The sequence below is a fragment of the Nuphar pumila genome, chromosome 6 (assembly GCF_984573655.1).
Source record: "Nuphar pumila chromosome 6, dmNupPumi1.hap1.1, whole genome shotgun sequence".
NCBI classification, from domain to species: Eukaryota; Viridiplantae; Streptophyta; class Magnoliopsida; order Nymphaeales; family Nymphaeaceae; genus Nuphar; species Nuphar pumila.
Genome location: NC_143254.1, coordinates 92,174,793 through 92,196,536, shown reverse-complemented (window position 1 = coordinate 92,196,536; position 21,744 = coordinate 92,174,793). Strand labels below are relative to the sequence as shown.

At 41.8% G+C, this 21,744-nt stretch overlaps 1 protein-coding gene across 2 annotated transcripts; it reads left to right on the top strand.

Moving 5' to 3' along the window:
• The first annotated feature begins 8,630 nt into the window (after window positions 1-8,630).
• Window positions 8,631-15,351, top strand: LOC149835151 (oxygen-evolving enhancer protein 1, chloroplastic-like). 2 transcript variants are annotated; one of them, XM_090011731.1, is made up of 3 exons: window positions 8,631-8,967; window positions 9,951-10,687; window positions 14,998-15,351. In XM_090011731.1, exons 1-3 carry the CDS (start codon window positions 8,728-8,730, stop codon window positions 15,011-15,013), a joined length of 993 nt encoding a protein of 330 aa, XP_089867857.1. In that variant the 5' UTR covers window positions 8,631-8,727; the 3' UTR covers window positions 15,014-15,351. The 2 variants fall into 2 exon arrangements, with proteins under 2 accessions (XP_089867857.1, XP_089867856.1); XM_090011730.1 differs by lacking the exon at window positions 14,998-15,351 and having other exon boundaries at window positions 8,632-8,967; window positions 9,951-10,802.
• The last annotated feature ends 6,393 nt before the right edge of the window (window positions 15,352-21,744 follow it).

The window sequence follows — 21,744 nt, the reverse complement described above, 5'->3', positions numbered from 1 at the left end:
TTTTCAAGGCAATAAAGAGTAGTTTAGCTTTTCTGTGAAATACAATGTATTTTTCTCCATTTTCTGAGTTTGACCCGGACTTCACAACTAGTGTGAACCAGTTTTTATTATTTGATGCATGGTTTGCATAAACATTTTTACTGAAAATATATTTTTAAAATAATTTATTAAAAAAGTTGTATAAACCTCTAGGTGGTAAACTTTTCTATAGGTCAACATGTAGTCCTCTGTTTCTTCTTGTAAATAGCGCATGACCTTCTTCGCTGTCTTTCAGTGTACAATGCTTGGATTTGACTGATATCTACCAAGCATTCTCACAACAAATGCTATATTAGGTCGTATGCAGGCCTGTGCGTACTGCAAACTCCCAACCGCTGAAGCATATGAGACAATTGTCATTTGAGCCTTTTTATTATCATCCTAAAGACAATCCTTTAAGCTCAATTTATCCCCTTTCACTATGAGTGTCAAACCAGAAGAATAATTCTTTATCCCATATCTTTTAAGAACCTTAAGGATATAGGATTTCTTAGAGAGGCCAAAAATACCCTTAGTTATGTCATGATGGATATCGATTCTAATGACATATGTGGCTTCACTCATGTCCTTCATATCGAAATGAGAGGAAAGAAAATCTTTTGTCTCATGTAATAGACTCAAATCATTAGTTGCAAGAAGAATATTGTCAACATATAAAACCAAAATTATGAACTTACTTCCACTAGACTTTATGTAAATGTATAGATCAACAATGTTTTTAGTGAATCCAAAGTTCATAATTACCTCATTAAACTTTTTATAGCACTAGCAAGAAGCCTGTTTAAGTTCATAAATTAACTTTTTCAATTTGCAAACTGGATTATTCAAGTCATCTACACTGAAACCAGAATGTTGTTGCATATATACCTCCTCTTTTAGATCCCCATTCAGGAAGGCAATTTTCATATTCATTTAATATAGCTCTAAATCAAAATGAGCTACGAGAGCCATGATTATCCTCAATGATTCCTTAGTTGAAACAAAAGAAAAAGTCTTATTATAATCAGTACCCTCTATTTGTGTGAAACCTTTTGCAAGAAGCCTAGCCTTGTACCTTTTCACTTGACCTTTAGAGTCTGTTTTAGTCTTATAGACTCACTTACAACCAACAGGTGTAACTCCATCAGGTCAATGTACAAGATCTCATACTTGGTTCTGTGCTATAGAGTCACACTCTTCTTTTATAACATTGATCCAATATGTTGATCTTTCACTTTTAATGGTTTTTGCAAAGGTGAATGAATCATCATCAATGTTTATAAAATTATTAGACTCTTGCAAATACTCCATATAGTTTGGATGGATAGTAGAGTTTTTGGTCTTCATAGACCTCCATACAGGTGTTACAGGTGGTTCAAAATGAACTTTTGTATTATGTTGTTGTATGTCCTCATCAACAACTGGCTCTATTTGGGATTGATGTTCATTGATCAGACCTTTTCTGACATTATCCAAATGGACAATAACAGGAAAAACTAGGTCTTTCTCCTTCACAGGTGTGAAACTTGAATCCTATATTTCTTCAAAATCAATATTTAGAGATACGTCTATCCCAATAGAATAATTTTTCAGAAATCTCACTTTATCTGTTTTCATTATCTATAGTGTATGAGATGAACAATAAAACCTAAAGCCCTTTGACCTTTCTGGATAACCAATAAAAAATCCACTAGTCGTCCTAGGATCAAAGGCTTTTAAATGTGAGTTATACAATTTAGCTTCAGTCGAACATCCCCATATTTTATTTTGTTATTCTCTCTAACTCATATAAGAGATTCTTTATGCAAAATCAACAATACACAAAGTCATAGATAATCAAATTCATATACACAAATATAATCACATAATGTATTGTCATATATCAGAAGTAATAAAAAAGACCCATCCCATTTACATGTTGGGAATATAATCTTGGTGATAGCCCTTTAGTCATGGGATCCGCAGTCATTTCCTTCATCCCAATTGTATTAATACATATCAGATGATTCTCAGTCATTTCTTCAACAAAAAAATATTTTAACTTCATGTGTCGACACGGGGTTGAGCTCTTGTTATTTGAAAAAGACACAGTTGTTTCATTATCACAAAAGATCTTTAGTGGTCTCTCAATAGAGTCCACAATACCAAGACCTATAATAAAGTTTATTATCCAAATGGTCTATGACAAAGTCTTGTATAGAGCAATAAATTCTTCCTCCATGGTATGAGCAGCAGTGGTAGACTACTTTTCACTTCTCTATGAGACAACACCACCCACTAGTAGAAAAATGTATCTAGTAGTAGATTTTTTACTATCAATACACCCTCCTAAGTCTGTATTAGAGTATCCAACAACCTTTAGGTAGTCAGTTTTTCTGTAGGTCAACATATAGTCTTTCATTCCTTGTAAATAGTGCATGACCTTCTTCGCTATCTTCCAATACACAATGCTTGAATTTGACTGATATTTATGAAGCATTCCAATAGCAAACACTATATTAGGTCGAGTACATGTCTGCGCATACTGCAAACTCCCAACTGTCAAAGCATATGGGACAACTATCATCTGAGTCTTTGCAATATCATCCTGAGGACAATCCTTTAAGCTCAGTTTGTCCCCTTTCACTATGAGTGTCAAACTAGGAAAGCAATTCTCCATCCTATATTTTTTAATAACCTTAAGGATATAGGTTTTTTGAGAGAAGCCAATGACACCCTTAGTTCTGTCACGATGGATCTCGATTCCAAAGACATAAGTGGCCTCACCCATGTCTTTCATATTGAAATGAGAGGAAAGAAAATCTTTTATTTTATGTAGTAGACTCAAACCATTAGTTGCAAGAAGAATATTGTCAACATATAAAACCAAAATTATGAACTTACTCCCACTAGTCTTGATGTAAATACACTGATCAACAATATTTTTAGTGAATCCAAACTTCATAATTATCTGATTGAACTTCTTATACCACTAGAGGGAGGCCTGTTTAACTCCATAAATTGACTTCTTCAATTTGCAAACCAAATGATTTGAATCATCTATACTGAAACCAGAATGTTGTTGCATCTATATCTCCTTATCCAGATCTCAATTTAGGAAGGCAGTTTTCGCATCCATATAATGTAGCTCTAAATCAAAATGAGCTTCGAGCGATATAATTATTTTCAACGATTCCTAAGTTAAGACAGAAAAAAAAGTTCAATTATAATCAATGCCCTCTATCTGTATTAAACCTTTTGCAACAAGCCTAGCCTTGTACCTCTCCACATGACCTTTAAAATTTATTTTGGTCTTATAGACCCACTTACAACCAATAGGTCTAACTTCATTAAGTCAAGATACAAGATATCACACTTGGTTCTTTTCATAGAGTTAAGCTCTTCTTTCATGACATTGATCCAATGTGTTGATCTTTTACTTCTAATGGCTTCTGCAAAGGTGAATAGATCATCATCAATATCTATGAAATTATTGGACTCTTGCAAATGCACCATATGACATCATGCATAACTTGACCAACATAAAACACATGAATTGACATAAAAAATAACAAAAGCAAGCTCATATGGGTAAAACCTGGGGTCTTCAAGTTGGAACCGGTCTGAAACGACTCTGAACCAGTTATCCAAGAGTCTAAACCGGTTTTGAACCTAATAAACTGGTGCAAAACATGAACCAAAGCTCATAAAACCCTACAATCAAAAGAAAAAATCCCTATATTTTTATAGATTCATGAAAATAGGGTCTCTACATCTCGAAACTGGTAAAAAACTCAAAGGAACCGATAAAAAATGGTTCTAAACTAGTCCTGAAAAGGGCCGTATCGAACACTGATCCGGTTCAGGATCCATAATAGGGTTCACCAGGGTTTGGCTTGGAGAGAATAAGACCGTCAGGGACTCAGTTTGACCACATCGATTGAGTAGACCTTGGTAGCAACCTTAGTTCACTTAGTGAGCTCAGCCTACTAGATCACAATAAAATGAATTAGAGAGGGACCATCCCTTGAGATAGAGAGAGAAAGGAGCAGGGCATAGAGAGCCCAAGAGAGAGGGGGGGAGGGGGATGAGAGAGAGAGGAAAGATTTAATTCAAATTTTATTTTTTTAAGCCAAGAAACAAGTCCTATATATAGACCAAGAGAGGCTCATAAATCCTTACACAAGTTACCAAAACATTGTAAATGTAGGCCTATTTCTAGATTAAACCTTCTAAGAGTTGGGGTATTTCTAGTTAATCCCTTGGATCCGTTTATTTTTTGGATTCTTGTATCTTGGAAATAGAGCAGCTCTTTGGTCCACTTTCTTGCATCTTTAGGGGCTTCATAAACTATCTTGCACGTCCTTCCTTGAGTTCTAGAAATAGGGGAGGCACCATTTATGTGGGTCTCACTAAGCCTTGAAGTCCAACTTTAGGAGGAGTCGTCCCATGAGTGGGCCCCACTAGTTCATTCACTTTGATTTTTGGATTTGGATCTATATCTTCAAAAATTGGATTTGTATCATCCCCTCTCCCTTGAGAATTGCCTAGTCCACTAGGCAAGAGTCTTTCATACTTCCTTCGATGATAGTAGTTGAACTTCTTAACTGGTGCGTTCTCAATATGACAAGTTTCAAAAGTAAGGATATTGATTTTTTGCTTCCATTCATGAAGTGCCCTCGAGTAAGTAGGCCTTCCATTTCTATAGTGTCATTATGATCAATAAACACTTACACTTGTTGTTGATGCACATACCTTCATGAAATTCAGAATGGGCATACCAGCAAGGGCATGGTAAGAGATTCCATGTCCTTGTTCTATTTACTCGTCTCTTTCGCCCATGGTATTAGTTTGTTCTTCTTCACTCTCATCCTTGCTTTCGCACCCTACGAACAATGTAAGGACTTTACACTTGTGCCTGAGAGTTCATTTTTCATTGCAGTTGTAGCATTGCCCCTTGTTGTGCGTATCCGCCATTTGGGTCTTGCTAATGAACTTGGTTTTGATGAGAGAATAGAAAATGGCCTTGGCACCCTCTTCTTTGCTTAGGATATGGGTTCTCGGTTTATTAGAGGGTCGACTAGGCTTCTTTACAAACATGGTCTTTTTCATGTGCTTTTTCATAACTCGAGCATTTAAAAAACACTCCTCTAATATCTGAGGGTCAAGAGACATAAGCTCAACCCTAATTTTCTCTTATGAATACGCCTACGAAGTGGGTTTAGACCAATCTCCTCACATGGTGCTAAGGTCCTCTAATTCTACTTGGTAATCTTCGATGGACCTCTTTTGCTTTAATTTTTTTTATCTCTATGTTTTGATTAACATAGGGAGATGGTCCAAATCTTTTTAAAAGTTCAATTTTGAACTCATACCAAGTGGGTGTTTCATGGCATTGCTCATGCTATTGATACCACCTTAGAGCTTCACCTTTGAAGTGAGTCACGGTGCATCCTAACCTATTTTTGTAGGACATTGATTGGGAAATGAGCGTGATCCAAACAAACCTAAAGGAGGAAAAAAAGCGAATGAGGGAGAATAAAGGAAATGATGGCAATGCCGAGCAACAAAAAAAGACTTCCAAACCTTGTGGAGTCGACGTTCTGAAGGCATAACTTCACAACCAACACATAGGGAACATCTTTGTGTCGAAACTACAAGCCGAAGGGTCTGATTGTGTTGGTGCATCGAATAAAGGTGTCAAATGCTTATCGAATGCAATATGGTACTACAAGACATAATACTGTTTTTCTTTGTACATCCAATCATGATGATTTTTTTTCGTGAAGGGAGGGAAGGGTATCTTGATGGGCCATGAAAGAGAGATTCCAAATTGATGCGTCCTTAAGATAGCTCCACAGTCCTCTCGATGCCGTCCAAGAATTGATTCATGTGTGTCCTCCTCACGATCATCATGCTCCTTATGATAGTCAGAAAGCACTTGAGAGCTCAATGACATGCTTGGGTTTATTTAGGGCCAAGCCCAACGACCAACAATAAATGGGCCAAACAAATAGGTTTAAGTGGCAAAACGACTAGGTAAGGGTAGGGGCATGGGCAGTCAACGGGCTAAGCTTGCACTTTTCCTTCACAATTTTGACCTTTTTCTTTAGGAACCTCATGAGAATTATGTTCTCTTAAAAAAAGGTAACAAGAGTTTCAACTTCTGAATCTTTGATGACGATTTAGGTAGTCGTTTTAATGATGTTAGATGAACCAAAGTCTTCTATGATTTGCATCAATGACCATAGTCAAGGTGTGAACAAAACTTATGATTTTCATCTTTTATGGAATAATACTGGGTCCACAGTGGATCTCTTTTAAAAAATCATCATATTTTTCTAAATATTTTTTTTCTTTATCAGAGTTTAACTTGAAATTAATTCAAAATATATATCAATGGCCATAGTCAAGATATATTGAGACCTGATTTCATTTTAAACTCTATAAATGCACCAAAATGTGTTTCATTCTTTATCTGAATTTAAATATAGATTATCTTATAATACATTGAGATCTTCTTTAACAACATCCTTAAATAGACCCATTTCATTTGAAGGTTGAGCTTCATTAGTTGGCTTAAAAATAATTAAATCTTATAATTAGGGATGGCAGTTGACCGGAGGGGGGGGGGGGGGGCAAGGTCTCCACCCTCACCCCGTCTCAAAATCCTGCCCTCCATCCCCGCCTCCATCCTCGCATGAGTTTTGATTTTAACCTTCATCCCTACCTCATGTCCTCCATCCCCAAGTTTAAACATGGTGAGGTGGGGCAGTGCAAGGCGGCCGGGGACAAGGTCTCCTGTCAACCCTGTTAGGTCAGTGTAGGAGTCAAACCCTGAGTCTGTGTTAGAAAACTACTATTTTACCCACTTTCATTAGGAAAATTACCATTTTACCCCTAGGTCATCCCGGACCCCAGTCAGTCAGAGTCAACCAAACTCATTGGTCAGTTCAGAACAGTTAGAATATCAGTCATTTCAAGCTCACCCGAGCTCACAGTGAGAAGGTCATTTTCATTTCTGACCATTCCTACCAAAATAGAATCATTTCTTTAGAAATGAGCTCATTTCTCACTCAAATCCAAGCCAATTGTCTCCAAGTCAGTCATTCACAGTCAATCATATTTTCCTGAGTCTAGCTTGAGATCACCAGGAGTTCAAGTGCTCCAGTTTTAGTTCAAAATAATTTCCAAGTGTCTAGGAGCACATTTTAGCCCGTTTCCGCTCTTTCAGCTGAAATCGAGCTGAGTCTGGTCGATTGAGCTAGTGTTCGAGCTTCGATTTTAGTTCATGTCAGTATTACTGACCTTTGTTTTAGCTCAAACCCAACTCAGATTCATAATTCACTTCACTCTAGTGATCATTCCGCATCATTTGTCTAAAAATGATAGCTTTTCTTGAAAATTTAGTCGGAAATGTCAATTCAGTCAGTGCCTTGTCAGTTCAGTCGAATTCTGAAACTCTAAAACTTAGTTCAATCCAGCTCGCACCCTAATCTTTAGTGTCACTCTAGCTCGATAGAGTCTGAAAACCATTTCTTGAATCATTTGGCAAATTTTATCAATTTTAACACTTTTTGAACTGGTACAAGTTTCAATCGGGGTCAAATATCCAAATTTCTTCATTCAGGGTTAGCATTTCACATATCATTTTATATCATTTCTCAACATTTCATAACATTTCATCACATTTCATTTCATTTTTGAAGTCCAGAACTTCAGTTTTATAAATTTCAATCCAGATCGAGTTTTAGAAGCTTTCAGAAATGAATTTCAAACTCTGAAACCCTGTTTCTGCAGTATACAGCGGTCGGTGCTGACCCTGCAACCCGCCCGATGATCGCAACTACCGTTGGCACGAAAAAATGACATAGGGCAGAGTCGGATACGCAACATCGGTGAGCTAAAACCAAATGCTCTCAACGCACCCACATGTGCAGCGAAATGCATGATGACGTGGGCCCATAACCCAATGTTAGTGTATGCACAAAATCAAAGCTGAAATGAAAATGTGTACCTGTAGATGCTATCAAGTGATGTGCGGGTGCTCGATGTTCTCTTGAGCCTATCGACGCTCACGATGCGCCCAAGCATGGTGGGCAGGACCCTAAACCCAAAAGAGAATTTCCTGAATGTGGTCTATGGGGATTTTGGCTGATGACTACAGCCCAACCCCTCTTATATAATGTGAGATAGGGGGTGGTTACGTGAATGTCTCTCCGCACCGGGTCACCTTATGGGTTGAACCGAGCTCGAGCTCCGTAAATGTCCAACATTGCACACAAACTTTCAAGTGTGTCCCACGTCAAGCTAATGCCTTTCTGGGCAGGACTTGAAGCCAATAAGAGCTCCGATTTGGATCTCTGAGGCCCACACAGCCCCTGCCAGACTGACTGTGGCCCCTCCAACGCAAGTTCCACCCAGCCCACCAAGCAAGCCTGAGGTCATTTGGGTCAAAATTTATGGTTATGATTGGGTGGTATAATATATCCCTCCATATGGAGATACTTTAAAAGAAAAAAAAGAGAAATAAAACGTGGCCACAGCTGAGTTTCACATATTGAACTCAACCAATAGGATGACATCTTATCCATCCCCTTATCCATCTATACACCCCCTCTCCATGAAATAATCTCCTCTTTCTTCCATTTTCTTCAGTAGAAGAGGAGAGAGGAATAAAAACTTAAGAGTGAAGAGAGGAGGAGAAGACCAAAGGAAGAGAGAAAGAAGATGGCGGCATCTCTTCAAGCTGCAGCCACCCTCATGCAGCCCGCGAAGCTGGGGGTCTCGGCTCGGACCAGCCTGGCCATCAGGTCCTCCTCGCACATCTCCAAGGCTTTTGGATACGAGCCGGCTGCGGCCAGGCTCACTTGCTCTGTCCAAGACGATTTGAGAGAGTTGTCTCACAGGTGTGCCGATGCTGCTAAGATCGCCGGGTTCGCTCTGGCCACCTCGGCTTTGGTCATCTCTGTACGCCGTCCCCCCTTGACCCTTCCTTTCCTATTTATATATTTAAGATTTATCCATTATTCACTATTAAGGAGAAGGGCTCTGCTTAGCCGGTAGGAGAATGTTGAACAAGTTCGAAACCCAGGGTGACATCCCTTGCCACAAGGTCAAAGTTGGGTGTGCTCCCCAGTGTGCAAGGGTTTTACCTCAAGGGTTTTACCAACACAAGGGCAGCCAATGTGTAGTCGGTGATAGGGTTTTTCCTTGCGTTATCTATTAAGGAAAAAATATATATGCGATTGTATAAGCATGGATGCTCTTGATTTGGTGTTGCTTCTGATGGGTTTGTGCTTTCGCTTGGTGAGTGGGTCCCACATAAATTCCCGGATGACAATTTTTGGATCGGATGGTCCAGATGATAGACTGTTCCCATCTTCATCAGTACCCTGATCAGGCAATCATTTCCCTGTTTGGGGACACTCGGGTATCTTTTTAATCAACAAGATAAAGCAGGATCTTACAAATCCAGTGGTTCTTTTAATCAAGGTGCAATTATATATGCCTAAGATGGCTGGAATTGCGTATCAGTTTTTAAATACTCGTTTTTTTTAGTTACAGAATTTTTATTATTATTTGCAGAAGTGTTGGAAACAATGCCAATAAAATGCGAGACTCTTTTTCAAAACAATGAAAATTTCAGAGGCTATGGTTGATTAATGAGAGGGATTATTATTTCCCACCACATTGGTTTAAATTAAGTAGCAGTCTTTTAACCCCATTACCTTTTGAAACTTGATCCAGTAAAGTAATCAACATGTAATTATATCGGAATTAATTGAGAAAATTGTCCATTTTCTTGAACGAGAATTACCAAAAGTTCTTAAAATGTCTCAGAAACTTGCTTATTTGAGTAATTTCTTGGTTAAATTTAGAGCTATTGTATATCAAGGGTATAGTTTGTGTTATATCTCTTGGGTTTGCAACCTTTGTATAATTGATGGCAGGGGGCGAGTGCAGAGGGGGTGCCCAAGCGGCTGACGTACGACGAGATACAGAGCAAGACGTACATGGAGGTGAAGGGCACGGGGACGGCGAACCAGTGCCCGACCATCGAGGGTGGGGTCGACTCCTTCGGCTTCAAGGAAGGGAAGTACAACATGAAGAAATTGTGCCTGGAACCCACCTCCTTCACGGTCAAGGCCGAGGGCGTCAGCAAGAACGCTCCCCCCGAGTTCCAGAAGACCAAGCTCATGACCCGACTCACCTACACCCTGGACGAGATCGAGGGCCCCTTCGAGGTGTCCTCCGACGGCTCTGTCAAGTTTGAAGAGAAGGACGGCATCGACTACGCGGCCGTCACCGTCCAGCTCCCTGGAGGCGAGCGTGTCCCCTTTCTCTTCACCGTCAAGCAGCTCGTCGCCTCCGGCAAGCCCGACGGCTTCAGCGGCGAGTTTCTCGTCCCTTCCTACCGTGGCTCCTCCTTCCTCGACCCCAAGGGACGGGGCGGCTCCGCCGGATACGACAATGCCGTCGCGCTCCCTGCCGGAGGGAGGGGTGACGAGGAGGAGCTTGTGAAGGAGAACATCAAGGACGCGTCGTCGTCGACGGGGAAGATCACGCTCAGCATCACCAAGAGCAAGCCGGAGTCCGGCGAGGTCATCGGCGTGTTTGAGAGCATCCAGCCGTCCGACACCGACCTTGGATCCAAGGCGTCCAAGGACGTCAAGATCCAGGGCATCTGGTACGCTCAACTCGAGTCGTAGGTCCGTCTTTTTTTTTTACCCTTGGGCTCGGTTTTTCTTTGGGTTGTCTTCTCAATTGTTATGAAAGTAAAATGACATACCTTGTGCTTTCAATCTCTTCTAACGCTGGGAGTCCGTACATGATGTGTATAATTCCAGAGTATCTTGATACTCACACCTTCGAAAAGATCACTCATTGAGAAAATGATGCCCAGTGAACCACCATGGCTAGACTTCTCGTCCGGGTGTACCCACTTATCCAGAAAAGCAGCACGTAACGAGAACTTGTATATGCTCTTACTTGCAAAATCCCAACTTATCCAACTTTTTGGGATAAGTGGGCACATTGGACTCTGCCCAAGCGGCAGTCGGTTTCTTTGTTTGTTTTATGTTTTTCTCTAGAAATAGGGCTTCTTTCTTACAAATTAAGAGCGAAACAAACATGTCAATTAGAAATATGGCTTAAGACAATAAATGCAAAAAAAAAAAAACAGCTTTCCCAACAAAAAAGGGTTCGTAGTTTCCCAACCTGAGAAAGCACTTTCCCTCCAATGTTGCACTTTCGAAGGAAAGATACACAAACGAAAAAGGTCAATAAGGATAAAGAAAAATATATGATTGATTTGCCAATATATTTCAAAGCAAAGGGTTATTCCACGAAGCAGGTTATATGTTACCCCCCCCCCGAATAGGGCATCTCATGATCGAGGTCCCAAAAAGCACCACGTATATAAGCATGTGCGTCTCGTATCCCCATGTTTGTCAGCATCACTTAGTGTTAGAGTTTGATGTGATTGCAAAGACTTAAGTACCCTTTCCTCCACTGGTGCCAAAAAAATTGACGATTCTAGAAAATGAGTGGTTGCAAAGACTTAAATACCCTGAAGATGGTTATTTATGACTCAGTCCCTGTACTGTAGGATCATCCGAGAAAGGAATCCCCCTTGGAAAAGGCCATGAACATCAACCATCTCTCTCTTCTTTCTCTTTCTGCTTCTGTGCACATCCAGCAACGATCCTACACTGCTCCATCAAGCACCGACTGACCTGCACACTGATTGTAGCATCGTTCAACTTGATGAGTTGTAGAGCTTGATTCAAAGTTTTTGCCCTTACAGGAGGGGGGTTTGGAGGTTCTTCCCAGCGTGGGTAGCATCATTCAATTTGATGAGTTGTGAAGTCTGATTCAAAGTTTTTGCCCTTACAGAAGGGGGGTTTGGGGGCTCTTCCCAGCGTTGGTAGCATAGTTTTTGCCCTTACAGGAGGGGGGTTTGGGGGCTCTTCCGAGCTTGGGTAGCATGATTCAACTTGATGAGTTGTGGAGCCTGATTCAGAGTTTTTGCCCTTACAGGAGGGGGGTTTGGGGGCTCTTACCAGCTTGGATAGCATGATTCAACTTGATGAGTTGTGGAGCCTGATTCAGAGTTTTTTCCCTTACAGGAGGGGGGTTTGGGGGCTCCTCTCAGCATGGGTAATATAGTTTTTGCCCTTACAGGAGGGGGGTTTGAGGGCTGTTCCCAGCGTGGGTAGCATAATTCAACTTGATGAGTTGTGGAGCCTGATTCAGAGTTTTTGCCCTTACAGGAGAGGGGTTTGGGGGCTCCTCCCACCATGGGTAACATAGTTTTTGCCCTTACAGGAGGGAGGTCCGAGGGCTCCCCCCGGTGCGGGTCCCGCTACGCAGTCACCGGGCGGGGGACTCGGAGACCCCAAACCAATTTTTTTTGGGGCCTTTATATGATCTCTTTTATAAATCGCTACTCTCTTATCTGATTGTCATTATAAATCGCTATGGTGAGACTCGTCAACACTATAAATCGCTGTGGGGCTCGTTGGAGACCCGAAAATACTACAAATCGTTGTAGGGAGACCCGACAACACCACAAATCGTTGTTAGAAGACCGAACAACACTATAAATTGATGTGGGGCTCGTTGGAGACCCGAAAACACTACAAATCATAAATCACTACTCTCTGATATGATTTTTATTGTAAATCGCTACTCTATGGTCTGATTTATACTGCAAATTGTTACTCTCTGATTTGATTTCTACTGTAAATCGCTACTCTCTGGTCTGATTTTTACTGTAAATTGCTACTCTCTTATCAGATTTTTACTGTAAATCGCTACACTCTAATCTGATTTTTACTGTAAATCGCTCTTTCTGGTCTGATTTCTATTGCAAATCGTTATTCTCTGATTTGATTTCTACTGTAAATCGCTACTCTTTGATCTGATTTCTATTATAAATCGTTACTCTCTGATCTAATTTTTACTATAAATCGCTACTCTCTGATCTGATTTCTACTGTAAATCGCTACTCTATGATCTGATTTCTACAGTAAATCGCTACTCTATGATATGATTTCTATTATAAATCGCTACTCTCTGATCTGATTTCTACTGTAAATCGCTACTCTCTGATATGATTTCTACTGTAAATTGCTACTCTCTAAGTTGGTTAGCGATTTATGATTTGTAGTGTTTTCAAGTTTTTCACGAGCCCCACAGCAATTTATAGTGTTGTTCGATCTTCCAACAACGATTTGTAGTGTTGTTGGGTCTCCCTATAGCAATTTGTAGTGTTTTCGGGTCTCCAACGAGTCCCACAGTGATTTATAGTGTTGTTCGGTCTTTCAACAATGATTTGTAGTGTTTTCGGGTCTTCAACGAGCCAGACAATGATTTATAGTGTTGTTCGGTCTTCCAACAACGATTTGTGGTGTTGTCGAGTCTCCCTACAACAATTTATAATGTTTTTGGGTCTCCAATGAGCCCCACAGTGATTTATAGTGTTGACGAGTCTCACCATAGCGATTTATAGTGAAAATCAGATAACAGAGTAGCGATTTATAAAAGAGATCATATAAAGGCCCCAAAAAATTTGGTCCGGGGGGCGCTGCCCCTCGAGCCTCCCGTCAGGGGCGGCCCCCTCTGGACCCTCGCCTGCTGACCACGCAGCGAGACCCGCGTCGGGGGGAGCCCCCGGACCCCCCTCCTGTAAGGGCAAAAACTATGAATCAGGCTTCATAACTCATCAAGTTGAATGATGCTACCCACACTGGGAAGAACCCCCAAACCCCCCTCCTGTAAGGGCAAAAACTATGCTACCCACGCTGGGAGGAGCCCCCAAACCCCCCTTCTGTAAGGGCAAAAACTCTGAATCAGGCTCCACAACTCATCAAGTTGAACGATGCTATAGTTAATGTGCAGGTCAGTCAGTGTTTGGTGGAGCAATGTAGGATTGTCTGCTGGATGTGCACAGAAGCAGAAAGAGAAGGGAGAGAGAGTGAGGGGTTTTTACAGTGTTTTACGGAGAAGGAAGAAGAAGAAGATGATGATGAAAAGTTCAAACAAATATTTTTGATGGCTCAGGTTCGTTAAGTCGGATCACCATCAGATCGTTGGCTCACCATCGACGAAACAATTAAGGTTTGTTTCGCTGTGTAGACTTTGAAGAGTCAACATCATCCTCGACTTTCTGGATGGAGGACATGTTTGTCCTTTTTTTGAACTGTTTGTTTTTCTTTTTTGAATGAAGGGCATTTTTGTTATTTTCTCAAACCGTCGTTTTATGACAAAAGAATACTTAAGTCTTTGCAACCTCACCAGACTCCAATGCTAAGTGATGTCAACATACACGGGAATACGAGCCCCATGTGCTTATATATATGGTGCTCATTCAGACCCCCGAACACAGACATGGGATTCAGTGAATCATCGGGGGAGAGCATGCACCACCCTCTCGTTATTCCAAGTTCACCTCGTGTAAACAATGTCAATCCAATTTATCCAACAGACTTTGTGTGAAACATAAAGGAGACTCCCGGTAGAACTGCCTGGTGAGCGGTGTCTGCAATTGGCATTGACCAAGTGAACAAAATCAATTCAATTGGCTCCGTTTGGAAACTGGTAGTTGGATGAAAATTATGCATTTGAATATATGGCTGGATTTGGCAGCTATCAATTTCATACTTTAGTGTAAATACAAAGGAGAGAGGACCTCACTTCTTATCCCAAATCCAAAAACACCCTTCCCAACTATGCCTTAATCAAATAAAATGAGTGTTGCTAAGCCAGAGACTAGCATGGTATTTTGTACTAGATTGTCCTGACTCAGCTGTTCGACGGAGGCAGCGCATACGCATCCAGCTACCTGCTTCTAGGCATTTTACTACCGAGGCTGCTGCGGTGGTGGCTGCTGTTGCTGGGGCTGTTGTTGAAGCTGTGATGAAACTGCATCTCGATTTTCATTCTTTGTACTTCTTATTCAGGCACTCAATGATAAAATGGCCCATCTTGATGCAGTATAAACAGGCTTTAGTATCATGAGGACACGTGCATCCTAGATGAGGTCGTCTGCACTTCATGCATTCCTCCTTCTACTGTTGCTGCTGTGGTTGAACATCCTTCAGAAATTTCTCTCTTGACAGACAAAACAAACTTATTTCCTCACGGGCTCTTCTGACCCTGATATTAACAAAAAACAAAAAAGCAAGCTGCCATTTTGAGGAATGATCAAAATGCTTTAGCAATCTCCTCACCATATGTGATGGTGCAAAGTATGTCAAGGATTGGAGGAAAAAAAGTGAGGTTTCTTCGATTTATAAATTATAAAAAAAAGTGTTGGGTGTTACGTACGGGCTAAATTTCAAAGACAAATTTTTTTCCTTTCAAGCCAAGGAACGCCTGTGCAGCACTAGGCCTCGTGGCCTAGTTAGCCCAAATTGTTACAGGCATAGAATTTTTTGCAAACCCGCGACGTGTTAGACTATCCCAGTCTGGCCAGCATATTTTTTATGTGTTGAATCATTTCATTGGCCCTGCATACCGCCTCATGCACAGCTACGTAACAGAAGTTAGCTACGTAGCGAAAGTTGATTAAGTGTATCTTCAAATGCATATTTTATCTAGTCTATGTCACTTAGCACATAGTCGTCTCATACCAACTATCACTTCTGAAAAGGGGCACAAACTTGCCTTAGTCTTGTGTGCTATGAAGTGTATTACAACTCCATGTGCACGTTACAACCAAATGTCGTCATTGAAGGAACAAGACTTTGTGGCCCCGATCCGAAGACCAGTTGATGATTGAACACCATAGCGAAGAACACCACCCAGACTCATTCGTCGGTGCCTAGGCATTCACTCGCCTAGCCTCGAGTTACCATACTCGATTGAAATCATCTAAGGTGATTTCTAAAGAAATTAGCCCTAACCCACACGCACCCCCGTGCATCCAAACGCTACATGTGGAAAACTCCTGCATACCAAGAGGTCCTTACCCAAATCTTTCAAAGGCAACATCCTCTGATCAGGTGGCACTACTTAACCAAACAACGCTCCATGTTTGTGCCGCCACACAACAATGCATTAACGATGATATCATTACCTATCGTGTGTCATGCTACCACCACACATTATCGATCAAGTCAACGCATACCGCACGTTCCTGCACTCGATGCATTTTCTACTTAATAGAGTTTCGCATTGCACCTGCCTCGTTCTGAAGGCTCGGTCTGGGACATTCTCTCCCACCCAAACTATTATCGTCCTCGACAATGCCGGTGCAGGTAAGAACACAATCTTCACTCATATGCCAATTTCTCTTTGTACTTATCTTTGGTCTACTTCCTTTCTTCACCCTACTCAACTTGTGCTAGTTTTCATCCACCATCACCGCAAATTTTAACAGTTCAAGTCCCATAACTTAACACACCTTCAATCACTTAGACAATAGTCTTTCACTCTATCAACATCGAGCAGTCTTTGCTTGTAAGACCCCAAATGCAGTCTCATACACAAGCAGGCCATCTTCGCCTTCAAGACAAACTTGTCATCTTCATGTTTATGGTTGGGGTGCCTTCTAACTCTAGCAAGGGCAATTCTAAGCCCTTCGTGGTTCTTGCAAAGAAAGACGACCATAAACGCATGTCGCAGAGATATCAACTCTCTTAAGACACTAACTTGCAGTTTTTCAACAGTCCAAACTAGTCCTTAAGTAAGGAACACCTACTTGCATATCACCCCAAAGTAGTCCTTTAAAGCGTCTTCCTGAGCACTCATACAGCCAAGGGACAATATAGCCCAACACTGCAACTCTCATCTAGAGGAACTGCCAACTCAACTTTTTCTGCACACACAATCCATAGAGGAACTGCCAACTCAAGGGACCAAAACAATGAGCATTCTACTCAAGATGGGCACTCCGCTAACCCACAATCTTGGGAGAGAATATAAAAGTTTAGTTGAGTCGCTCATGCCCAAAGGTGCAAATACATCCATCCGAATCCAACGTGCATTCTCTGCATGTACAAGGAAAACATCACGCTCCACCTGCGAGACTAACACACAACTGCTAAGAATCTTTAACTTATCAACATTTCCTTAGCCAACTGAACAACAACCTTATATTTCTACTTATCATCGACAAGATGACCCATACCACCCTGCCAACATCTTGCTTTTATGCTCGATCAACAACACTTCAACTGCATAAATTTGCGTAACCAGGATAACCCATCATTGTCCCTTTTAGTGTTGCACCTAATGAACAATAAGGTCTCCGTAAATCTTTCTACTCTGATGCCAATTTGTCACGGACTAAATTCTAAAGACAAAATTTTCACCTTTCAAGCTAAAGAACGCCCGTGCAGCAGTAGGCCTCGCAGCCTAGTCAACCCAAATTGTCATGGGCATAGAATTTTTTGCAAACCCACGACGCACCAAACTACCCAATTTGGCCAGCCTAACGGCCAAAGGCCGCGCATCGACACTTTTTCATGTGCTGAATCATTTCATTGGCCCTTTGCACCACCCTATATGCAGCTGCCTAGCGGAAGCTGATCAAATGCATCTTCAAATGTGTATTCTATCTAGTCCATGTCACATAGTGCATAGTCGTCTCATACCAAATATCACTTTTGAAAAGAGCGCAAACTTACCTTAGCCTTGTGTGATATGGAGCGTATTGCGATTTTATGTTCACACTACAGTCAAACCCCGCCACTAAAGGAATAAGACCTTATGGCCCCCAGTCTGACGATCAGTTGATGATTGAACATCATAGCGAAGAACACCACACAGATTCATTCATTGGCGCTTAGGCATTTACTCGCCTTGTTTCGAGTCACCATACTTGGTTGGAATCACCTAAGATGATTCCTGGGAGAATTAGCCCTAACCCACATGCATCCCCGTGCGTCTAAACGTTACGTGTGAGAAACTCCTATAAGCTAAGAGGTCCTTAACCAAATCTCTCAAAGACAACATCCTATGATCTGCTGGCATTGCATAACCAAACAACGCTTCACGTCTGTGCCGCCACACAATGATGCACTAATGATGATACCATTGCCTACCATGTGTCATGCTACCACTGCACGTCATCGATCAAGCCAACACATACCGCACATTCCTACACTCAATGCATTTTTCACTCACTAGAGGTCCGCACTACACCTGCCCCATTTTAAAAGCTCGTTCCAAGACACTGGGAATGCTTATTTATAATGTGGTATAAGAGACGATAATATCTCAAATCAGAAAGGTGTGTTTATGAATTTGAAACCATGTGGCGACTCTCTTGGGGTAAGGGGCAACCCACAAAGTTTTACTTTGCCAGGACAGTGATCTCAGCGCGGGTATGTCTTTGATCTTGGGGATGGTTTCTCGGTATAAATATCAAAAAAATTAGAAACGATATGAAGAGAGTCTGAAAGAAATGAAATTGTGCTACTTTGTTGTAACACCCCAAAATCTCAACTTGAAAAATCTTTAGATTTTTAGAGTATTTTTTTTTTTTGAAATATTACGCAAGCGAAAAAACATAAGGGAAAATAGTTTAAAATTTTGAGCAGGTTACAGGACGAACAACAAGTAGAATCATTTCATTACTATTGGTTTACAAAATGAGACAGAAAAATATATACACCATTCTCTTTACAAAAATATCTCCCAAAAGCAGGGGATTCCCCAAAACCAACTGCCAAGATTGCAAAAGTCTAAAGTGTGAGTTCAATTCTCCACCACACATCGATCGTCATCGCACCACTAACAATCATCACTTGCATCCTTATGAAACGGGGTCAGTACTCTTGCGAGTTGGTGAGATAAACCATCTAGTCCAACCAAACAATATACACTTAACTTACCATGATGAGACAGTTAGAAATATTTGCAATATTTAAACAAGTGCAACTACAAGCAAGAAACAATAAGCAGAATAAATACTGAGCAATAGGTGGCAACATCAAGTAACTAACATGCTTTAAACAGTGAAATTAAGCATTTAGGCAAGTAAGCAATTAAATAATTAAGAAGTGAACTACGACAGAAAACATCAACTCATAAGTCAGTAGTTAGCACATTAGTTTAATTGTTCTGTCTTGATTACTCCTTAGGGTATGCAAAGAAATATTGCATTCTATGAAAAATATCATCGACATTTGTTATTCTATTTTATGTGATAACCGGGGTACCTACAGACCGAGTAAACCTCATGCGAGCAGCCCGTGGCTAAGAGAACATCGCATAAGTAACAGATTGCAACCCATATTACTGCAGTAGCTGAGGTACCTCAATAGGTAACATCGACCTCCCTAACTCTGAGTGACTGAAGGTCAAAGGATGCCTTTGCTTCTTAAAATGTGTCATAAAATCGACCGATCACTCAGAGTTGTACCATCTACCCTCTCCAAGGTGAACCATTTTATGAATAGGCAACCAGGCGGTTTATCTTATTTAAGCTTATTTAGTGACTTCCCCATCTTTCGAGGTACTTAGGCCCATCTAGTCTTGTGTTCCCCGCAGAGCAACATGAATAACTCACCAAGGTCTAGCTCGCCCATTCACGTGCTTAAGCCTCACACAGCTAAGAAGAGTGCATCGCCTATGAAGACGATCATCACACATTTGTTAATTTTTTTGTCTTTGGGGTGTATGACACAACAAGCACAAGTGAGCTTTACTCATGAAATGGGCCCAATGCCCAGCACAACTCGCCACGGAGTTCCAACATGCAACAGATTTGCAAACATGTGTCAAAACCCTACTGTGATGCTCATGTCCCCCTTGTCATTTGGGATGAATCAAGTGTTCAATCGACATGCATTCGTGTAGTGTGAACATACATGAGTCAATTTACTAGCATAGATATTGCATGTTGGTTAACTCAGAATTTCTACAACACTTGATTAATACATGCTTCATTAAGCCATTTGAGTGACATGGCATGCCAAAGTGTGTGTAAATATTTTAATTTCATCAAGCATATTTTTTATAATTTCTTAAACATACTAAAGTGCGAATTATTTTAACTAAGCATGTCAGATATGTTACATATCAAGATCATGCCAATATATGCAAGTGTGGAATGTAGCTTAGCAACAAAATTCGTTACACATATAACCATAAATTTTTTCATACGATTCTTGAATCATTTCACAACATGCTATCACATTTGCTATTGCAAATTGACAAGGAATGGCAGCAAGCATAGTGCTACCACCCAATCCACTTAAAACACAACGAGTGCCCAGGCCATGGGCAGCACACATCACTTGCAAGTTGCTACCACGGTGGATTGGAGGAAGGCCATCCTAGCCCTCACACTCGCAGCTCGCAAGGAGACTAAGAAGATACCGCACCACCCATTGGATGCAGCAAGGAGGGGCTGCAGCCCGACTGCTGGGTGGGACGCCCACTAGAGCACCCTGTTGCAGACCAACACTTGTCACTCACCTTGCTGCCAACTGCAGCCAAAAGGGAGCGACTAGCAGGGCAGACACACTACCAGCCTATTGCACCGCATGCAGCCAACATGCTGCAGCCAAGGCTGATCCCTGTCGGGTGCAGGGAACAAAAAAGGAAGGCCCAGGTCTGGTCCGACAGGTCCAGACCTGGACCAGCTATATTCAGACCCCAACAGGGTCTAAACAGGAGGAGCTCAGACCCGGTGTGGCTCTACCACACCCACCATGCGACGCAGACCTGCTGCGTTGGAACTGACTACTCCATCTCGCAGCCCAGTTGAGGCAAGGCACTCAGACGCATGTCCATGAGGGTGCAGCTACAAGGCGAGAGGGGGGAAGGAAAGACCCCATGGCTACGAGGACTGGGCCTGACATGGTCCTGACTCAGCAACATGACAAGTCTAGACCATGTTCGGTCCAGGCCTGTCCACGATGGAAGACGAGGGTGCTCATGGCCCGGACTGCAGCTCCAACGCACCCACTCGAACGTGGGGGTTGTTGCCAAGGTTCGGACTGCAACGGCACCCAAAGATGCATGCAACCCCAACAACAAGAAGAAGACTGAAAGGAAGAGAAAGGGGCAGGCGTGGCTCGGCCCGGACTGGTCCACGCCAGCAGCAACTAACCAAATGGTCGACCCAAACTTGGTTTCGCTGTTGGGCTTGGGTCGGTCTGTGACCTCCCTGCCACCCAAATGCACCACCATTGGCAGCCCTGGGTTTGCTGCCATATCCGGGCAGAACCTCAGGCTGCCATCATCCACAAAGAAGGGAAAACAAAAAGGAGATGAGGAGGTGCCAGAAGGGGCTCCCATGGTGAAAAAGTCGAGCACCCAAACCGACCCGGGAGGATATGACCGAACCAAGAGAGTTTGGTCATGCCCCCACCCACGACCCTCCATGCTCAACTATAAGAAGAGAACAAGAAAAAAAAGAAAAGAAAATGGACAAACATGCAGTCGACGTTTTCAAGAGGAGGAAACATGTTGAAGGCTTTGAGAGCACGCCACTAATTTCGTGAATCAATCAAAATGGTAAAAGCAAGAATAACTAAATTACATCCGCCATTCCCCTTTCCCTAGCATTCTCAAAACCAAATGCAAGGGAAGGGAACCAAGCCTTCATTGCTTGCATAATACATAAAGGAAGACAAATGAAAGAAAAACCAAATGCTTGAAATAAAACGTAGACGGAAGCTCACCATATTTTCTTTATGGAAGAGATAGGGGAAAATGAATTCCTTGGCTTAGAGTGTAGGGGAAAGTTCCAAAGTTGGCACCCACCCCTACACAATAGCAACAAAG

Bases quoted from the DNA above. Each gene is read 5' to 3' on its own strand.
- LOC149835151 (XM_090011730.1), top strand. From the start codon at position 8,728: ATGGCGGCATCTCTTCAAGCTGCAGCCACCCTCATGCAGCCCGCGAAG. The intron at 8,968-9,950 runs GTACGCCGTCCC...AATTGATGGCAG, and splicing joins CCTCGGCTTTGGTCATCTCT to GGGGCGAGTGCAGAGGGGGT.